The 16,455-nt window shown below is 49.9% G+C and overlaps 1 protein-coding gene across 1 annotated transcript in view; it reads right to left on the bottom strand.

Moving 5' to 3' along the window:
• Positions 1-11,490: 11,490 nt before the first annotated feature.
• The window catches only part of MAP6 (microtubule associated protein 6), an 87,659-nt gene continuing 82,694 nt past the window's right edge, over positions 11,491-16,455 (bottom strand). The window contains exon 4 of the mRNA XM_007101448.3: positions 11,491-12,572. Within this exon, the coding sequence (XP_007101510.2) occupies positions 11,624-12,572 (949 nt within the window). The 3' untranslated portion in view covers positions 11,491-11,623. The remainder of the gene's footprint in view (positions 12,573-16,455) is intronic.

The following is a 16,455-nucleotide window of genomic DNA, read 5'->3' as shown; positions in this document are numbered from 1 at the left end:
ATTGAAGGGACCTCCTTGTTATTTCCACCACTGTGCTTGTTAAAATTCTCAGAGAGATGATGACCCTGCTGCACTGTGTGGGTCCTGGATGTGAGTCCAAGTGTGGGGAGATGGGGATTAACTTTTACTGAGCACCGACTATGTGCCCTGCACTGCCGGGTACCCCTGAGGGAAGCTCTTAATTCTTAGAGCTTCCCTCAGGGGTAGCTATTACCATCCCAAGTTATAGAAGAGAAAACTGGGGTTTAGAGAATAACGTGACCAGCCCAAGGCCACCTAGCAGGTCAGTGACAGAGCCTGGCATGTATGGGAGCGCAGGTCAGCTGGCTGTGGAGGAGAGAGGTGGTCGATACGCGTGAGCTCCGTGCTCCACGGTTTATAGGAGGCGGTCAGTAACCAATGGGATTCTATATAATCTTTACTCCAGTCCCCGCAGCTAAAACCTCCTTGAGAGTAGCCCTTGTCTGCCCATGCCCTGGCCACATCCCCAAACCCAGCACAACGCCTGGCACATAGGAGGTGCCTAATAAATGCTCATTCAAAGGAAGTGGTCCAGTGGGTGCTTTGATGCTTAGCAGCAGAGGCTTTGGAGCCTGGCAGACCAGACTGGAATCTCAGTTCTGCCACTCCTAGCTGTGTGGCCTTGGGCAAGATACTTAACCTCCCTGAGCTTCAGTTTCCTCACTAGTAAGATGGGAATGATAATAGTAAGTACCTCATAGAGCTGTGGTGAGAATGAAATGAGGTAACCCATGGTACCTGGCAAATAATATGTGGCCGAGAAATATTAACTATTAATAAGAGAAGGTAAATAAATCAAGATCATACTGCAGAGCTGGGATTTGAACCCAGATCTCCACAACTTTAAAGCCTGATTCTTTCCATCATGCCATACAACCTGGGGGTCTGGAAGAGCTGAAGGGGTCAGGGAAGACTTCCTGGAAGAAGAGGTGCTAGAGGTTGGTAGGAAAGAGGGGAAGAGGCATTCTGGAAGAGAGGCCCAGCATGAACAGAGGTGCGGCCGCTGGAAGGGCCACGGGAGCTTGGGACACAGCGAGGGGCCTGGGGGAGGGTGGGGGTGAGAGGCCTGGCTGCCAGATGCTGGGCTGAACTGCTCTGAGAGAGGCTGGGAGAAGGCGGCTGACAGGGAGGCCCCGAGGTCAGTGAATGCTTCTGCAGGAGCAGAGCAGTTGGTTTTGCCACGCCCACCCCTCCAATTTCCCTCCTTTTCCCACAGCCCCCGCTTGACTTATCCCTTCCCCTGGACTTTCCTCCCTCTCCTTTTGCTCATGTGGCCTCTTCTGCTGGTATCATGCCTCCCCCCACCTCTGCCAGTGGAGCCCTCCTCATCCTTCAAAGCCTATCTCAAAGGTTATCGACTCTCCAGAGACCCTTCCTGGGCCCCTGTCAGAAGCGCAGCTGCCTCTGTGCTCCCACAGCTCTGGGGAAGCATCTCTGGGCAGCCTGCACCGCATTTTCCCTCCAGGTGCGCTTGGGGGGACTTGGTCCTTCAATACCTCTTGCTGTCACCTTTCTTCCTCTCTCTCTGTGACATGGACATGTCTGCTCAGCTCCCCTACACGCCTACCACCAGTGTTTCATTTGTGGGGGGAGCACGGAGTCCACATGTCCGGGCACGAGCTGATCCACCTGGCTGTTCCAGCAAGAATTAGAAAGTGTTCTGACACTTCAAATACACCTACTGAGAAGTGGTCAGCTCTCAGACTTCCTTATTTTTTCATGTCATTCCTCTGTCTTGGTGTAAACCAGAGATGACAAACTCAACAGGGGAGCCGAGTGGAGGCCCAACAGGAGGGGAGAGCTAAGCTATGTTCTATAACTTATCAAGACAGGAGTCTGATGCTGCAGTCAACAAATTACATTGTCAGTTTGTCAGCTGAATTCACAGTGCTGCTAGATCTCAGGTGAAATTTAGGGCACTGATCTCAGGGAGGGAATTAGAGGCCATATGGCAGGATTTGGATGATTTAGAGCACCCCTAGCTCCAGTAAACCCCCGTGCAGCACAAGCTGCCTTGCCTGAAGACCTTGAAGTGATCTTGTCTTGGAAGTTACCCTGCAAAGTGTTTTAGTTGTTTACTGAAGAGAAACAAGCCACTCCACACTTAGTGGCTTAAAATGACAATTCATTCTTTTCACAGTTCTGCGGGTTGGCTGGGCAGTCCTTCTGCTGGTCTTGTCTGGGTTCGCTTGGGTGACTGCATCCACTGGATGCTGGGCTCAGCTGGGATGGCTGGGCGCTGAGCCTCTCTCTTATGTGGTCCTGCATCCCCGTCTTCTTCCTGGCACAGTGGTGGCCTCAGGATTCTGAGAGGATAAAGGCAGGAGCTAAGCCTCTGAGGCCTGGGCTCTGCAGCTTATATCATGTTGCTTCCATCACATCCTGTTGGTCAAAGCAAGTCACGAGGCCAGACCGGATTTGAGGGGTGAAAAAGGGACTTCACGTCTGGATGGAAAGAGCAGCAAAATATCATGGGAATGATTTCAATCTACCCCACAGGGGGAGGCCAAGCCTCTTCACGCACCAATCTCATTGTCTCCAGTCCCATAACTGGAATTAGACACTTTCCTGTCTCAGAAGACTAGTTCCAGAGTCAGATGGGGGAGGAAGAAGCAGCCACATCAAAAGAATTGCAAGATTTTGCTAATTCATATCACCAAAAAGTCTGGATAATATATGTGGGAATGTTTTCTGTGGGTGCTAGTCCACGGAGGGAGGAACACAATTTTCACTAGGCTGGATTTATTAATATGGGTACATTTACCTAAGATTCTAGAGTCAGTGTGCCAGTCTGAGCAGCTAGGAGTGGTTTTCATTGTTTGCTTAGCTGGTTGACTGAAACCTGGATTCAACTGAGGCCTATGCTTAATTGATATTGAAATGCCAGAATTCCTTGCTTTAACATAGAGGAAGGAATCCAGTGCTAAGGCAGGGAGCAATGTTGATGTGGATTTACCCTGTGTGACCCACTCACATACTCCCAAGCCAAGTTCCACACTCCCGACTTCCTCTTACAGAGGCTGGAGGAAATTCCCTTCACCAAGGCATGGAGAAACATGTTAGTGAGGGGAGCATCTCTGAAACATGATGTAGTACTTGTTCTCTGCAGGCTAGGGATACTAGTGAAAGACACTGCCACAGAAATGGGCTCCATGATTTTAGTGGAAATGATGAGATCCCAGGGGAGCAGAGCACAGACAGCAGCACTTGGCCATCTGGGACATCAGATGCCAAGTGGTACTCAGAATGGTCTAAACCACAGGTGTCTTTAGCAAAGACTAATTGCTTAAGGGCCAAATAGGACCAAAGGGACCAAATAGATAGGCAGCCTCTAAGTCCTCCTTAATGTATAACAGAAACAGCAAAGAAAAACAACAAACAAAACCCTCCAGGCCTGGTAGCAGAAGCCTGATTTGACCCACTATGAAAGAGTACTTTGGTCCCTCACCCAAAGCCCCTTGAATGGAAGAGAGGTCAGTACCCTTCAGAGCGGCCCCTTCAATACCACCCCAGATACATACTGTAAATCTTCCTTTTAGCAGCCTACCTTCCACAAAGGGCCCTAGGCCATTTGCCAGAGAACTGTGCTCTGTGAAAGGAAAATACACAGGCTTTTCAGGGATTAGCAGACCTTGAGCTTATCTAACGCTAATTCCTGAGGACATAGAAAGCCACTGTGTAGAGGCTCAGGTGGGTCAGGTGACAACTGGAGCTTAGACTCAAGTCCAGGCATGGTGCCTGGACTCATCCTGCAATTGTATTTTTAGTTTCAGGGTGTATAATTGAAATTTACAGCACACATGAGCCTCTAGACCTGTGGAATAAGGGCCATTATGGTAGAAAGGGCCAAGTGGAAGCTTCTGGAACTTTTTCTTCTTACCAATCAATAAACCGGTACAGATCTGGGAGAATCACAGATATTTGTGCCCTCATCAAAACTTGAGAGATGTAGGCTGGTTTCTATTACATCCCACTTAATTTACTTCTTTGGTCTGTGCAGAAGGTACAGGTCTTGGAGAATGACAGCGAATTATCATAGCTTACTCAGATGATTCCAGCAGCTACTATTTTTTTTCGGTACGTGGGCCTCTCACTGCTGTGGCCTCTCCCGTTGCGGAGCACAGGCTCCGGACATGCATGCTCAGCGGCCACGGCTCATGGGCCTAGCCACTCCGCGGCATGTGGGATCTTCCTGGACCAGGGCACGAACCCGTGTCCCCTGCATCGGCAGGCGGACTCTCAACCACTGTGCCACCAGGGAAGCCCGGTATGGTCTTTTTATGGGAGCAAATATACATATATTTTGTTACTTAATATGAAACTATTTATCTGAAAAAGAATTTTTTTTTAAACGTCCTCTGTGGAAAATACCAGAAGCAGCTTTCTTTTTCTTGGCAGGGACAGCAATACAGCTTTCTCATCTTGTCTTGAAACTCCCCAAGTCTCTGACTCTCTGTTACAATGTAAACTGTGGGGAATTTGACCATGCTCCCATAACACACAACATCATACTTGTCTACTACACTGATTACATCATGTTCCTAGGATTCAGAGAGTGGAAAGTAGCAGGTACTTTAGATGCATTGATAAGATACAAATGTGCTGAGAATGGGAGATGAATCCCATAAGAACATAGGGCCCTGCCCCCTGAGTGAAGTTTCTGGGTGTTCAGTGGTCTGGATCATGCCAGGAAAGATATATTAGTCAGGGTTCTCCAGAGAAACAGAATCAATAAAAGATACAGCTACAGATATGTGTATATAGAGTTAGATACAAAGAGATGTATTATAAGGAATTGACTCACAGGATTATGAGGCTGAGACGTCTCGTGATCTTCTGTTTGTAAGCTGGAGACCTAGGAGAGCCAGTGGTATAGTTCCAGTCCAAGTATGAAGACCTGAAAAGCAGGAGAGCTGATGGCGTTTAGTTCCAGCCTGAAGGCAGGGGAAGACCAATGTCCTAGCTTGAAGACAGCCAGGCAGAGAGCAAATTCTCCCTTACTCAGCCTTTTGTTGTATTTCAACAAATTAGATGAGGCCCACCCACACTGGGGAGGGCAATCTGCTTTACTCAGTTTACAGATCCAATATTAATCTCATTCCTTACAAACACACCCAGAATAATGTTTGACCAAATACCTTGGCACCCAATGGCCCAGTCAAGTTGACACATAAAATTGTCACATCCTGAAAAGTGAAAGGAATTTGCTGTTTTCTGCCCCTAGTAGTAGTAAGAAAGAAGCACACTCGTTGGGCTTCTGTGTATTTTGGTGGCAATGTATGTCACATTTTGGTGTTCTGCTCTGATTTATGGAGTAACTAGTAAGGCTGCCAGCTTTGAGTGGAGCCCAGAGCAAGAGAAGGCTTCCAGGTGTCCAGGCTGAAGGCAGCTCTTGCTCATAGTCCTGATGACCCAGCAGATTCAAAGGTGATTCAGGTATCTGCAGCAGATGCGGATGATGTCTGAGCCTGTGGCAAACCCCGAGAAAAGAACCGCAATGGAGTACCTAGGAGTTAGGAGCAAAGCCAGGCACCCCTTGGCAAGTAATTTTCCTCCTTTTGAGGAAGTGCTCTTGGCTGGCTGCTGGGCCTACTGAGAATGGTCCTTGTGTGGGAGGCACCAGCAACTATGAAAAATTAACGCCTGTCACACACAATCTTCTCCTTTCTCAGGAATACTTGGGGTATATGTGCCCAGTGATTGCTTCCTGGAATATTAGTGAATCATGCGTCAGGTATGAGAATACATGATTCTCCCCTTTTAAAGTCCCCCATTTACTGGAATTGGGTTTCTGTTCCCTCCACTCCAGAGACTCTGCAAATGCCACGTTCACCAGTGATCTCCTCATTGTTAGTGCAGGGGATACTTTAAAAAATTATTTTGGAAATATGGAAAATTTCAAATGTGCATGAAAGTTGAGAGAATAGTGTAATGAACTTCCATGTACCCATCACAAAACTTCAATATGTATTGACATTTTACCCATTTTGTTCAATGGACATTTTTAATAATCCATCTCATAGGGAAGCACTCATGTCTCTGATCCTGTTGACCCGTTCCCCTTGATGCTTTCTCCAAGGTGACAATCTTCTCCAGTTCTCTTCTGACCTCTCTGCTGCGCTGTGGCAGGCTCCACTCAGGGCCTCCTTCCTCTCCTGTCCCTTAAATGTTGGGTGTTTCCCAAAGCTCTGTCTTGGATCCTTCTCTCACTTTCCACACTCTCCTTGGGTAAGTGCACCCTTTCTTATGGCCTCACATAACTTCCCAGGGCTAGGGAGGCCTACATTTTAATGAGGTCCCCATCTCTACCTTCATCCTAGACCCTGTCCCAGGTTGAGGCCACTATATCCAGAAGTCTCCTAGATACAAAGCATCTCCCACTCAACATGTACCAAACTGAGTTCATCCTCCTGCCCAAACCTTCCGTTTCCCGTTTTCCTATTCATCCACTCAACACATAGTTATTACATATCTATTGGGTGTGTAGGCAAGAATGGAAGATTCTGTAATAGGCAAAGAAATCACTGCTATAATAAAAATGATGGACAAGAACAAGTGTTGACAAGAATGTGGAGAAACTAGAACGTTCATATGTTGCTGGTGAGGATATAAGATGGTGCAGCCCTTGCCCCCCAAGAATCAGGTCTAAGCTCACAGAGGATGTTAAACTGGATGGGCTGAGATGGAGAGGGGGGTAAAAGTGTAGGTGCTTTGATGGATGAGGGGGTAGACTGGCCTGACTTGGGAATGGGTGTGTGTAGAAAGGGCAGGGAGCTGGGGGGTCTGGATTATGGGGCCTCTGAGGGATGGGCTCAGATGTGGATGGCTATAGGAGTATCTGGGGAATGGCATTAACACCACACAACCTGGGCAGGCTTTGGGAGCTCCGCAGCCAAACATGGTGCAGGGGGGGTGGGGCTGCCAGTGCCCCTCTGGCTGGGCTGGGGCAGCCATAGTGACAACCTATGTGTCTTCTCAGGATGGCCTAAGCCTCCTGGACCTAGGGACAGGGTGAGGCTCTAGGAAAATGACTAATATTAGAGTTCCTGCCCACCCTGGCAGTGAGAGGAGGGGCTCCAACTTGATTTAATTTGATTTATCAGAATAAAGAAATGCCTCATTTCTTACACCCTGAGTGCCATCATGTAATTCACATACAGAATTACAAACCGTGATATATGTGACGTAAGAGGGGGTGGCCATAGAGATAGAGAAAAGAAGGCAGATTCACCATTTATTTAGCTGGTAGAGGGCGCAGGTCTTAGTGACGGATTGGAAGTGGAGGGCTGGAAATTGGTGCACAAAAATATTTCCAGGTTTCGGACTGAGAAAGGCGTGCATTCCCCATCCCCTTCCTCTAGGTGATCCATCCTCGCCGCGACAAAGACAAAGACTACGGAAGGTGCCGCTGCAGTACGGCTTGGCCCCATGGTCTACCCTGAATCCGCACGCACCGCCTCCTCACTACATAAAAATGTCAAAAAGTCCCCAGGCAGTGCGGGGGTGCCCCCGGCAGGTGTCCAGTGCGGGGGTGCCCCCGGCAGGTGTCCAGGGCGGGGATCACAGCGCGAGAGGAGTAAAATCGCAGTCTTTCCCTGGATCCGCCACCAGGGGCTCCAGCGAGGCCTCAGCCCAGCTCCAAGAGGGCCCCCCAGACCCGCCTTCGGGTGGCGCGCGCCCGCGGGTCCCCAGGCTTCTCTAGCCAGCCCGTTCCCGGGCCCTGGCCCGACCCCGCGCTGAGAAGCTCCGGCAACTGGGCCCGGAGCCGAGACGGGGAAACTGACCTGGCCGCACGGGCAAGACGGTGTGCGCGTGCGCGGACGGCGGCGGCTGGACTGGGGCTCAGCGCCGCCCGCCCGGGGGGCATGTCGGATCCCCAGCTGTCAGATTCAGAGCCGGGAGCCTGGTTAAGGGCTCTTGGGCGGAGCCTGGGCATCTTCGGGATCCGAGTTTCGGATGCCGGCGCGCTTCCGAGGCCGCTCCGCGGGGAAGGGGCGCCGCCCTCTCCTCCTCCCCTCAGGCAGCCGCGCCTGGGCGGGTGGTGTTACTGGCCGCGGCCCGCCGGGGTCCTTTATCTGGATTCGCCAGGCCGCCGAGGGGAGGGATTGAGAGGGGTGGAGACGACGCGTGCTGGGGAGGGGCTGGGAAATGGCTGCAGCTGGGAAGAGCCAGGCCAAGGATGAAGACTGCATCTGAGAAGGGCCAAGAGCATCTAGTTCATTTCCCGCCTTTCGCCGCCCCAGCCCAAGGCGGGGGCCTGAGCCGACCACCTCCGTCACTGGGCCTTCTTCCAATGCAGTAGAGAGCTGGGCGTGATGCAGGTGAGGCTGTGGCCTGCAGCTCAATCCTGAGCTGGAGGTTTTCTGCCTCAGGGTCACCTCTTATCATCAGAGCCACTTTATCATCAGGAGGAAATTGAGGTGGCTGGCGCTGGACTGGAGGTCGACCTGCTAACACCGCTGCCTCCTCTCCACCTCTCGGTCATCTGCGCCCTCTCCCTCAGCTTTGGACGCTGGGCATCGCTCTCCTTATTGAATCACTCCTGGCACCGCAGGCCCTGGTCTCTCCTTACAGCTTTGGGCAAGCCCTTCCTCAGCTTCCTTTGTGCCCTTCTCTTCCTACCTTTAAAAAGTCACCAGAGCCTTGGGCTGGGCCCACTTCTCTTTCCATTCTGACACTGTCCCTGAGGGAGCTCAGCCTCCCCATGTGGGGCTGACCCCCGCAGCTTGTTTCCAGGCAGCTCTCTCTTCAGAGGGGGAGCCCTGGTAGCCAGTGGCTTTCTGGACATTTGCCCCTGGATGTCTCGTCTCCCATCTCAGAGAGAGCACCATCTACCTGGCCCAGGGGAATGTGTGTGCCATGGGACCAGGTGCATGGGTCAGAGGGAGAACTGAAAGGAGGGGCGTGGTGTCCGTACACAATACTTCTTTAGCCTCAGCGTGGTTTTTTCTTATCTTCAGGGCCCTATTAGAATTCATATGGCAGCAAACTCTGTGTTGGGTGGGCCAGGAAGAATCCTCACAGTGTGTGTGTGTGTGTGTGTGCGTGTGTGTGTGTGTGTGTGTGTGTGTGTGTTTATAGTTGTGGCTTGTGGGGCAGAAAACACTGGTGCTGTTGGGAGTGGGGTGAGGAAGCAGGACTGGGGCCTGTTGCTCAGAAAACTTCACCATTTGGAAGTCATCAGTACTTCCTGTGATTTCTCTGTTAGAACCAAGCTGAGCTTCTTTAAAAAGAGACGTTTAAAAAAGAGACCTTTAAACGGGGTTAGTGTTCATAATGGGTCTCAAAGGTCTTAAAGGGATAGGAGTGTTCCTTGGGAGCCAGCTTTGGTGGGGTCAACAGGTGGAGCTCTCCCCACACCCCCAGACCCCTGAGGGCTCTGGGTTTTAAAGGGGAGGCTACTGTGACCCACACCAGTGGGATCCTAGCAGGACTCATCTCTGAGCAAGGCTGAGCCTTAGCCCCCAGCCTTCTTCCCAGTAACACGCTCACAGCCTACAGGACTGACTCCCTCCTTGAAGTCCTGGGGTTCAGAAAACTGGTCACCCCTCCCTGGTCTCCGTTGTCTGCCCCAGAGGTCTGCTACACCCTGTGGTCAGGCCCTCATGAAAATCAGGTTTCTTTCATTCAAGGACTTCCAGAGGGGGCTTACCCTGGCCTTCCCAGCCACATCCATGATACCCCTTCCTACCCCCGCTGCCTGGGCTGTCTCTACTTCATAGCCACTTTCTCTGAGAAGCCTTCCTGGATGCCCCTACTAGATTTTCTTTCTTCACTGTCCTCTCAAAGCCAGGCCTTTAGTTGTCCTAGGGCCTCATCCCACACCACCTTTTATCGTCATAAGACTGGGACTTCTGTACCACAGTGACCTCATGCCCAGCTCTGAGCGACGCACAAAGTGAGTGCTAAGGACAAGTCAACTGCAGGCATGAATGACTGGGGGACTTCAGGCATTGTTTTAAAAGCCCTGGCTGAGCTGTCCTGGATACTGAATGAGGACCAGCAAATGTTAGGTTCTGCCCTCATGAGTGTCCTGGGACTCTTCTGATCAGAGGCCTGGTTTACTCAAGAAGCATGACCTCTGGATGATCTTTAGGACTGAGCCCTTGGCAAACAACTGTCATCCAGGATTATCCTGGGCCAGCTGGGTCCCTGCTCCTGTTTCCTCTGCAGGTTTCAACTCTGAACAGTCCAGGGCTCTGCTTGCTGCAGTTTGGTACCTGTTTGGTACCTAGGCTGTCATGGAAACTGACCTGTGAAATAATAGAGCTCTTAAAACCCTCGAAATTTCCTGGGTTCTAGCAGTGTCTTTTGTTTTAATGAGGGGACTCTTGGTGGCTTCTGGATCACTTCAGGATGGGGGCTGGTCACCAGAAAGACCAAGTCACGATTAGAAGCTTGGAATTTTCAGCCCCACCTTCCATCCTCTGGGAAGGGGAGAGGGGCTGGAGACTGAGTTAATGATTGATTATGCCAGCATGATGAAACCTTCATAAAGATCCCCAAAGTTTGAGGTTCAGAGAGCTTCTGGGTTGCTGGAGGCACTGGCACGGTGGTGTGCTTGGTAAGAGCAGGGAAGCTCCGTGCCCCTTCCCTTATACCTTACCCTATTCATCTCTTCCATCTGGATGTATTCTTTATCCTTTGAGGATAAATCAGTAAACATAAGTAAGTGTTTCCCAGAGTTCTGTGAGCCATTCTAGCAAATTATTGAACCCAGGCAGGGGCTTGTGGGAATGCTGATTTACAGCAAGTCAGTCAGAAGTACAAGCGATAGCCTGGGACTTGCAATTGGCATCTGAAGTTGGGGGGTGCGGGGGGACAGTCCTGTGGGACTGAGCCCTTCACCTGTGGGAGCTGACGCTGTCTCTAGGTAGATAGCGTCAGAATTGATTTCAATGTAGGGCCCCCCAGTTGGTGTTAGATAATTGCTGGATGTGAGGGACTTCCTCCAGCCCCGCCCCGCCACCACCACCTCTGGTGTCAGAAGTGAAGTGTGGTCACAGTGTGAGAGTAAAAGGGAAACACATGTGTGTCCCGCCCACACCCTCACGATGGGGTCCTGTCCTCAGTCTCCAAGCAACTCCCACCCACTCCCATCTCATGTCGACAACTCACAGGAGCTGGGAATGTCTCAGACGGCCCGGAAGGGGGGTGAATGCAGAGCCCTGCACGCCCACCCTCAAATGTGCATGGCGTGCACGCGCGCACACACACACACACACACACACACACACACTCTCTCTCTCTCTCTCTCTCTCTCTCTCTCTCTCTCTCTCTCTCTCTCTCTGTCAAATGAAGCCAGACAGGGAGAGAGACACTGCTGAGCCAGAGGGACAAGTTTTATTAGATTCCAGCAAGACTATACAATACGTGTTTCATGCATCTCTCTCTCTCTCTCTCTCTCTCTCTCTCTCTCTCTCTCTGTCAAATGAAGCCAGACAGGGAGAGAGACACTGCTGAGCCAGAGGGACAAGTTTTATTAGATTCCAGCAAGACTATACAATACGTGTTTCATGCAGATTAAGTAAGTGTCTTCGCTGCCCCTGGGAGGGAGCGCTTTCATTTACAGCTCCTTCTTTGGCATGTCAAGGGGTGAGTGTCAAGGAGAACTCTCAACATATTCCGCATAGGGGACAGTTGGGATCATGACTGGGGGTGGAGGTGATACAGTGGGCAGCTGAGGGCTCCTGAGACCTTGAATCTTCAGAGGCTCAGGGACCACAGGACCTTGGTCCTTTGCTGGTGGTGGCACCAGAGGACCTTGATCTTTCAGAGGCACTGGGGGTATAGGAACTTGATTCTTCACAGGCTCAGGGACCACGGGGCCTTGATCCTTGACTAGTTCTGGACCTTGATTCTTTACAGGTGCTGCAATTACAGAATCGTGATCCTTTAGAAGCTCTGGGGCCCCTCCACCTTGATCTTTGTCTGGCTCTGGGACCACTAAACCTTGATTCTTTACAGACTCAGAGAGCACAGAACCTTCATTCTTCACAGGTGCTATGACTGTAGCACTTTGATCCTGCGGTTGCTCTGGGACCATAGGACCTTGATCCTTGACAAGTGCTGGGACCATGGGGCCTTTATCCACAGGTTCAGGGGCCATGGGGCCTTGATCCTTGACAGGTGCTGGGGCCACGGGGCCTTGATCCTTCAGAAGCTCCGGTACCACGGGACCTTGATATTTAACTCTTGCTGGAACCATAGGACTTTGATTCTCTAGAGGCACTGGGGCCAAGGAATCTTGGTCCTTGACTGGTGCTGAGATCACAGAACCTTCATTCTTTAAAGGCTCAGGGACCACGTGATCTTGATCCTTAACTGATGCAGGGACTATGGGACCTAGATCCTTCAGAGGCCCCGGGACCACAGGAGCTTGATCCTTCAGAGGCTCTAGGACTGTGGGGTCTTGACCCTTTGAAGGCTTTTGGATCACAGGACCATGATCTTTCAGAGGCCCAGGGTCCACGGGACCTTGATCTTTGTCTGGCTCTGTGGTTACAGGACCTTGACTCTTACGTGAATCACTGGTGGGTTCGACCTGGTTCCTGCAGAGGAGAGAGAGGTGGTCACTGTGAGGGCCAGAGTTCAGGCCAGGGACAGGGCAGAGCACAGATTGCCTGATAAGTCTTGGCCTAGTGGAGCCTGGGCAGGGCAGCTCCTGCTGGAGAGTCAGGAGGAGAACCTGATCTCCATGTCCTTAGTACAGAATGTGGGGTGGGGTGAGGAGCAGGCTTGGGAACTGGTCATTCAATGTGCTTGCCAATTGATTATAACCTGCGCGTGGCATGGAGGGCAGCCCCCAGGTGACAGCGGCAGTACCGTAGCGGGACTCAGAGTCCTCCAGTGAGTGTCCTAGCAGCCTGTCCACCCCACCCTCCACAGGCCATGCTTCCTTCCTCCAGAATATCTGGGCCCATCCTGGGGGCCCATCTTAGCTATCCTCTCAGAGGACACTATAGGCTAGGGTGCTTCTGTTCTCAGGGCCTTCCCAGACTCCTTCCTTCCCCAGCCCCCTAGTTAAGTGCTGAGTGGGGAGGGGCAAAGTGTCCAAGGCATGCATGAAAGAAAGAGGGAATTTTCCTCTTCCCCACCTCCCTTAAAAGGGAAAACGTAAAAACGTATTTTATCACTGACATTGTTTACAACAGCCAGCCGGCCGGGGTGACAATAAAAAGCAGACCAGCTTTTAATTGTTTTATTATTGCTTTTAAATTCTCTATAAGCAATGCTCCCCATTGTTGCCTGTATCACATTTGGTAGGTGACTGGCTGGGACTCCCCATTCAGGCAGTGAAGAGGCCCTGCTCCCCTCGCTCCGTCCCCGCTCTGGCTCCCTCTACTCTCCCTGGGCCCTTGCCCTCACTTCCTCCAAGGCTCTGGGGCTGATTTCCTGGCAACCAAGAGTCCAGGCCTCTCATCAGAACCCTCACAGGCTGCTCCACCTGCCTCACCGTGGACACCCGCCCCACCTCTCGGCCCACCCACATCATGGAGAGCAGGTGACATCACTGACACCAAGGGCGAACGTTGCCACACTCAGACCACGCCAGTCAAGATGAGAGTGCACCCTCCTGCGCTGCAGGCTGGGCTCAGCCAGTGTCACAAGCCTATGCACACTTACAGCACATTCTACTTTCCAAATCACTTCTTTCCAAAGCTCATTTCAGCAACCCAGCAATTCTGTGAAGCTCGAAGGAAGGATTTATTACCCTTACTTGTATGATATACAGATGAAGAAACTGAGGTCGAGTGGGCAAGTGATATTGGAAGTGAGGGGACCTGCATGGACTGTAAAGTCTGGGTCTTTCCACTCCTGGGGCCTGTGCTCCTTCCCTTATAGCACCTGCCACATAGCAGGTGATCAATATTGGTTGCTATTATTCCTCTTTTCTTTATGCTTAGAATCACTTCAGTATTTTAACAGTTTCTATAGTTTAAAGCTGGTCCACTAAGTCCTCTACTTGGTAACACTTTCTTAGCTCATTATGGTTTCTTCTCTCTGGGCCCCAGGTGTGTCATCTATTTCACTGGGTAAAATGATATTTACTCAGAAATTTACGATGATTAGAAATTATGTACATAGAGCACCTTGTACCATATTACTATAAAATATTATAATTATTTTTCTATTTACTTAGAATAAAGTTACACACATCTGGACTATTTTTATTCTGACATGTCATCTTGATCCAGGAGCTTTTTACTATATTTAGCACCTTGAGCCCCTAGGAACTGACATCTCTCAGCAGAGTACACAGTGCCACAGGCAGCCTGTCCGTCCAGTCCCTCTTGATGTCTCTGAGCATCACAGTGGACAGAGAGGGGCCGGGGTGGCTCGCTGGTTCAGCACAACACAGAGCACAGCTGCCCCGGCCACATGAACCCAGCTGGCTGCCATCAGTAGGACCTTAGTGTCTGTGGAGGGAGCCAGGCAAGGCCACGAAAAACATGCAGAATCCAAGGATGGCATTAAAATACCTCTAATACCTGGTGGTTGGCCAGAAAGGAAAAATAAAAACCTAATTCAGAATAGAATCCAGAAGGACACTGATTAGATGAATCCTATCTGGGAGTGAACTACTTGGGTAGAGTCATCCGGAAAGGGGTGATGAAGCTGAGACAGGAGACAAAAGAGGTGGCCAGGGCTTAACTTGATCTCAGGAGCTTGGGTTGCAAAACCTATCCCATTGGCAGGACATGGACTCAGTGTCCCATTGTTAGGACATGGACTCAGTGTCCCCTGCTGGCATGGAGATTTAAAAGAGGGCCAGACCCACAGCATGGGGTGCAAAGTATATTTTCCCGGGTGTTTGTGGCACTGGTTACCACGCCCTGCCTCATTTTTCTGCTTAATGAGCATTCTCTGCCAGCTGTGAACTAACCTTAAATTTGCTCAGATATACACGCCTATGTGGCTCTGGTTAGTAAACTTGTTTCCTTAGTAAGTAAGTGTCTTTAATCAAGGAAAGTTTTAGAAAAAAGATTAGAAATGATAAATTAAATCAAATCTATATATTACCTATTTTGGGTATTAAATTTAGGAAAAATCTGTGTAGATTTAGTATGAAAGTATTTGTAATGTTTAAAATAATTTGGCATATTATATCTAACAGATTAGCTTTGTGATTCCAATATAAAGGGTGTAATTTAATAATTAATTTAGACTTGATTGTAAGTTGAAAGATATAAGTTAACTCTCCTGAAGCTCTCATACTGTAAAGAAGCCAAGTCTGGACTTTTGGAAAAGCCACTTGGAAAGGCCATGTGAGGAGAGCAAGAGGTACCCAGCCAGCTCCCAGCTGCTGTAACCCCTAGCCATTCAACTCACCCCAGTTGATACACTGGAAATTTTAGGCAAGGCCGTGTGGCTGACAGGGTCTTGGTTCTCCAGCCGGGTGTCAGGCCTGTGCCTCTGAGGTGGGGGAGCCGAGTTCAGGACATTGGTCCACCAGAGACCTCCCAGCTCCATGTAACATCAAACGGCAAAATCTCTCCCAGAGATTTCCATCTCAATGCTGAGACCCAGCTCCACTCAATGACCAGAAAGCTACAGTGCTGGACACCCCATGCCAAACAACTAGCAAGACAGGAACACAACCCCATCCATTAGCAGAGAGGCTACCTAAAATCAGAATAAGGTCACAGACAACCCAAAACACACCACCAGACATGGTCCTGCTCACCAGAAAGATCTGGCCTCATCCACCAGAACACAGGCACGAGACCCTCCACCAGGAAGCCTACACAACCCACTGAACCAACCTTAGCCACTGGGGGAGGACACCAAAAACAACGGGAACTATGAAACTTCAGCCTGCGAAAAGGAGACCCCAAACACAGTAAGTTAAGCAAAATGAAAAGACAGAGAAACACACAGCAGATGAAGGAGCAAGGTAAAAACCCACCAGACCAAACAAATGAAGAGGAAATAGGCAGTCTACTTGAAAAAGAATTCAGAGTAATGAGAGTAAAGATAAACAATTAAATACAAAGAAAAAGTATTAAAAACAGCAAGGGAAAAACAACAAATAACATACAAGGGAATCTAGGGGGAAAAAAATATTCCATGTAAATGGAAATCAAAAGAAAGCTGGAGTAGCAAGTCTCATATCAGACAAATTTGGGACAACATTAACCTCACTGACATTCGAATTATAGGGGTCCCAGAAGAAGAAGAGAAAAGAAAAGGACTGAGAAAATATTCAAAGAGTTTTTAGTTGAAAACTTCCCTAATATGGAAAAGGAAATAGTCAATCAAGTCCAAGAAGCACAGAGAGTCCCATACAGGATAAATCCAAGGAGAAACACGCCAAGACACATATTAATCAAATTATAAACAATTAAATACAAAGAAAAAATATTACAAGCAGCAAGGGAAAAGCAGCAAATAACATACAAGAGAATCCCCATAAGGTTAACAGCTGATCTT

The sequence above is a fragment of the Physeter macrocephalus genome, chromosome 16 (genome assembly GCF_002837175.3).
Source record: "Physeter macrocephalus isolate SW-GA chromosome 16, ASM283717v5, whole genome shotgun sequence".
NCBI lineage: Eukaryota > Metazoa > Chordata > Mammalia > Artiodactyla > Physeteridae > Physeter > Physeter macrocephalus.
The sequence above is the reverse complement of the archived record's forward strand: the minus strand, read 5'-3'. Positions and strand labels throughout refer to the sequence as shown.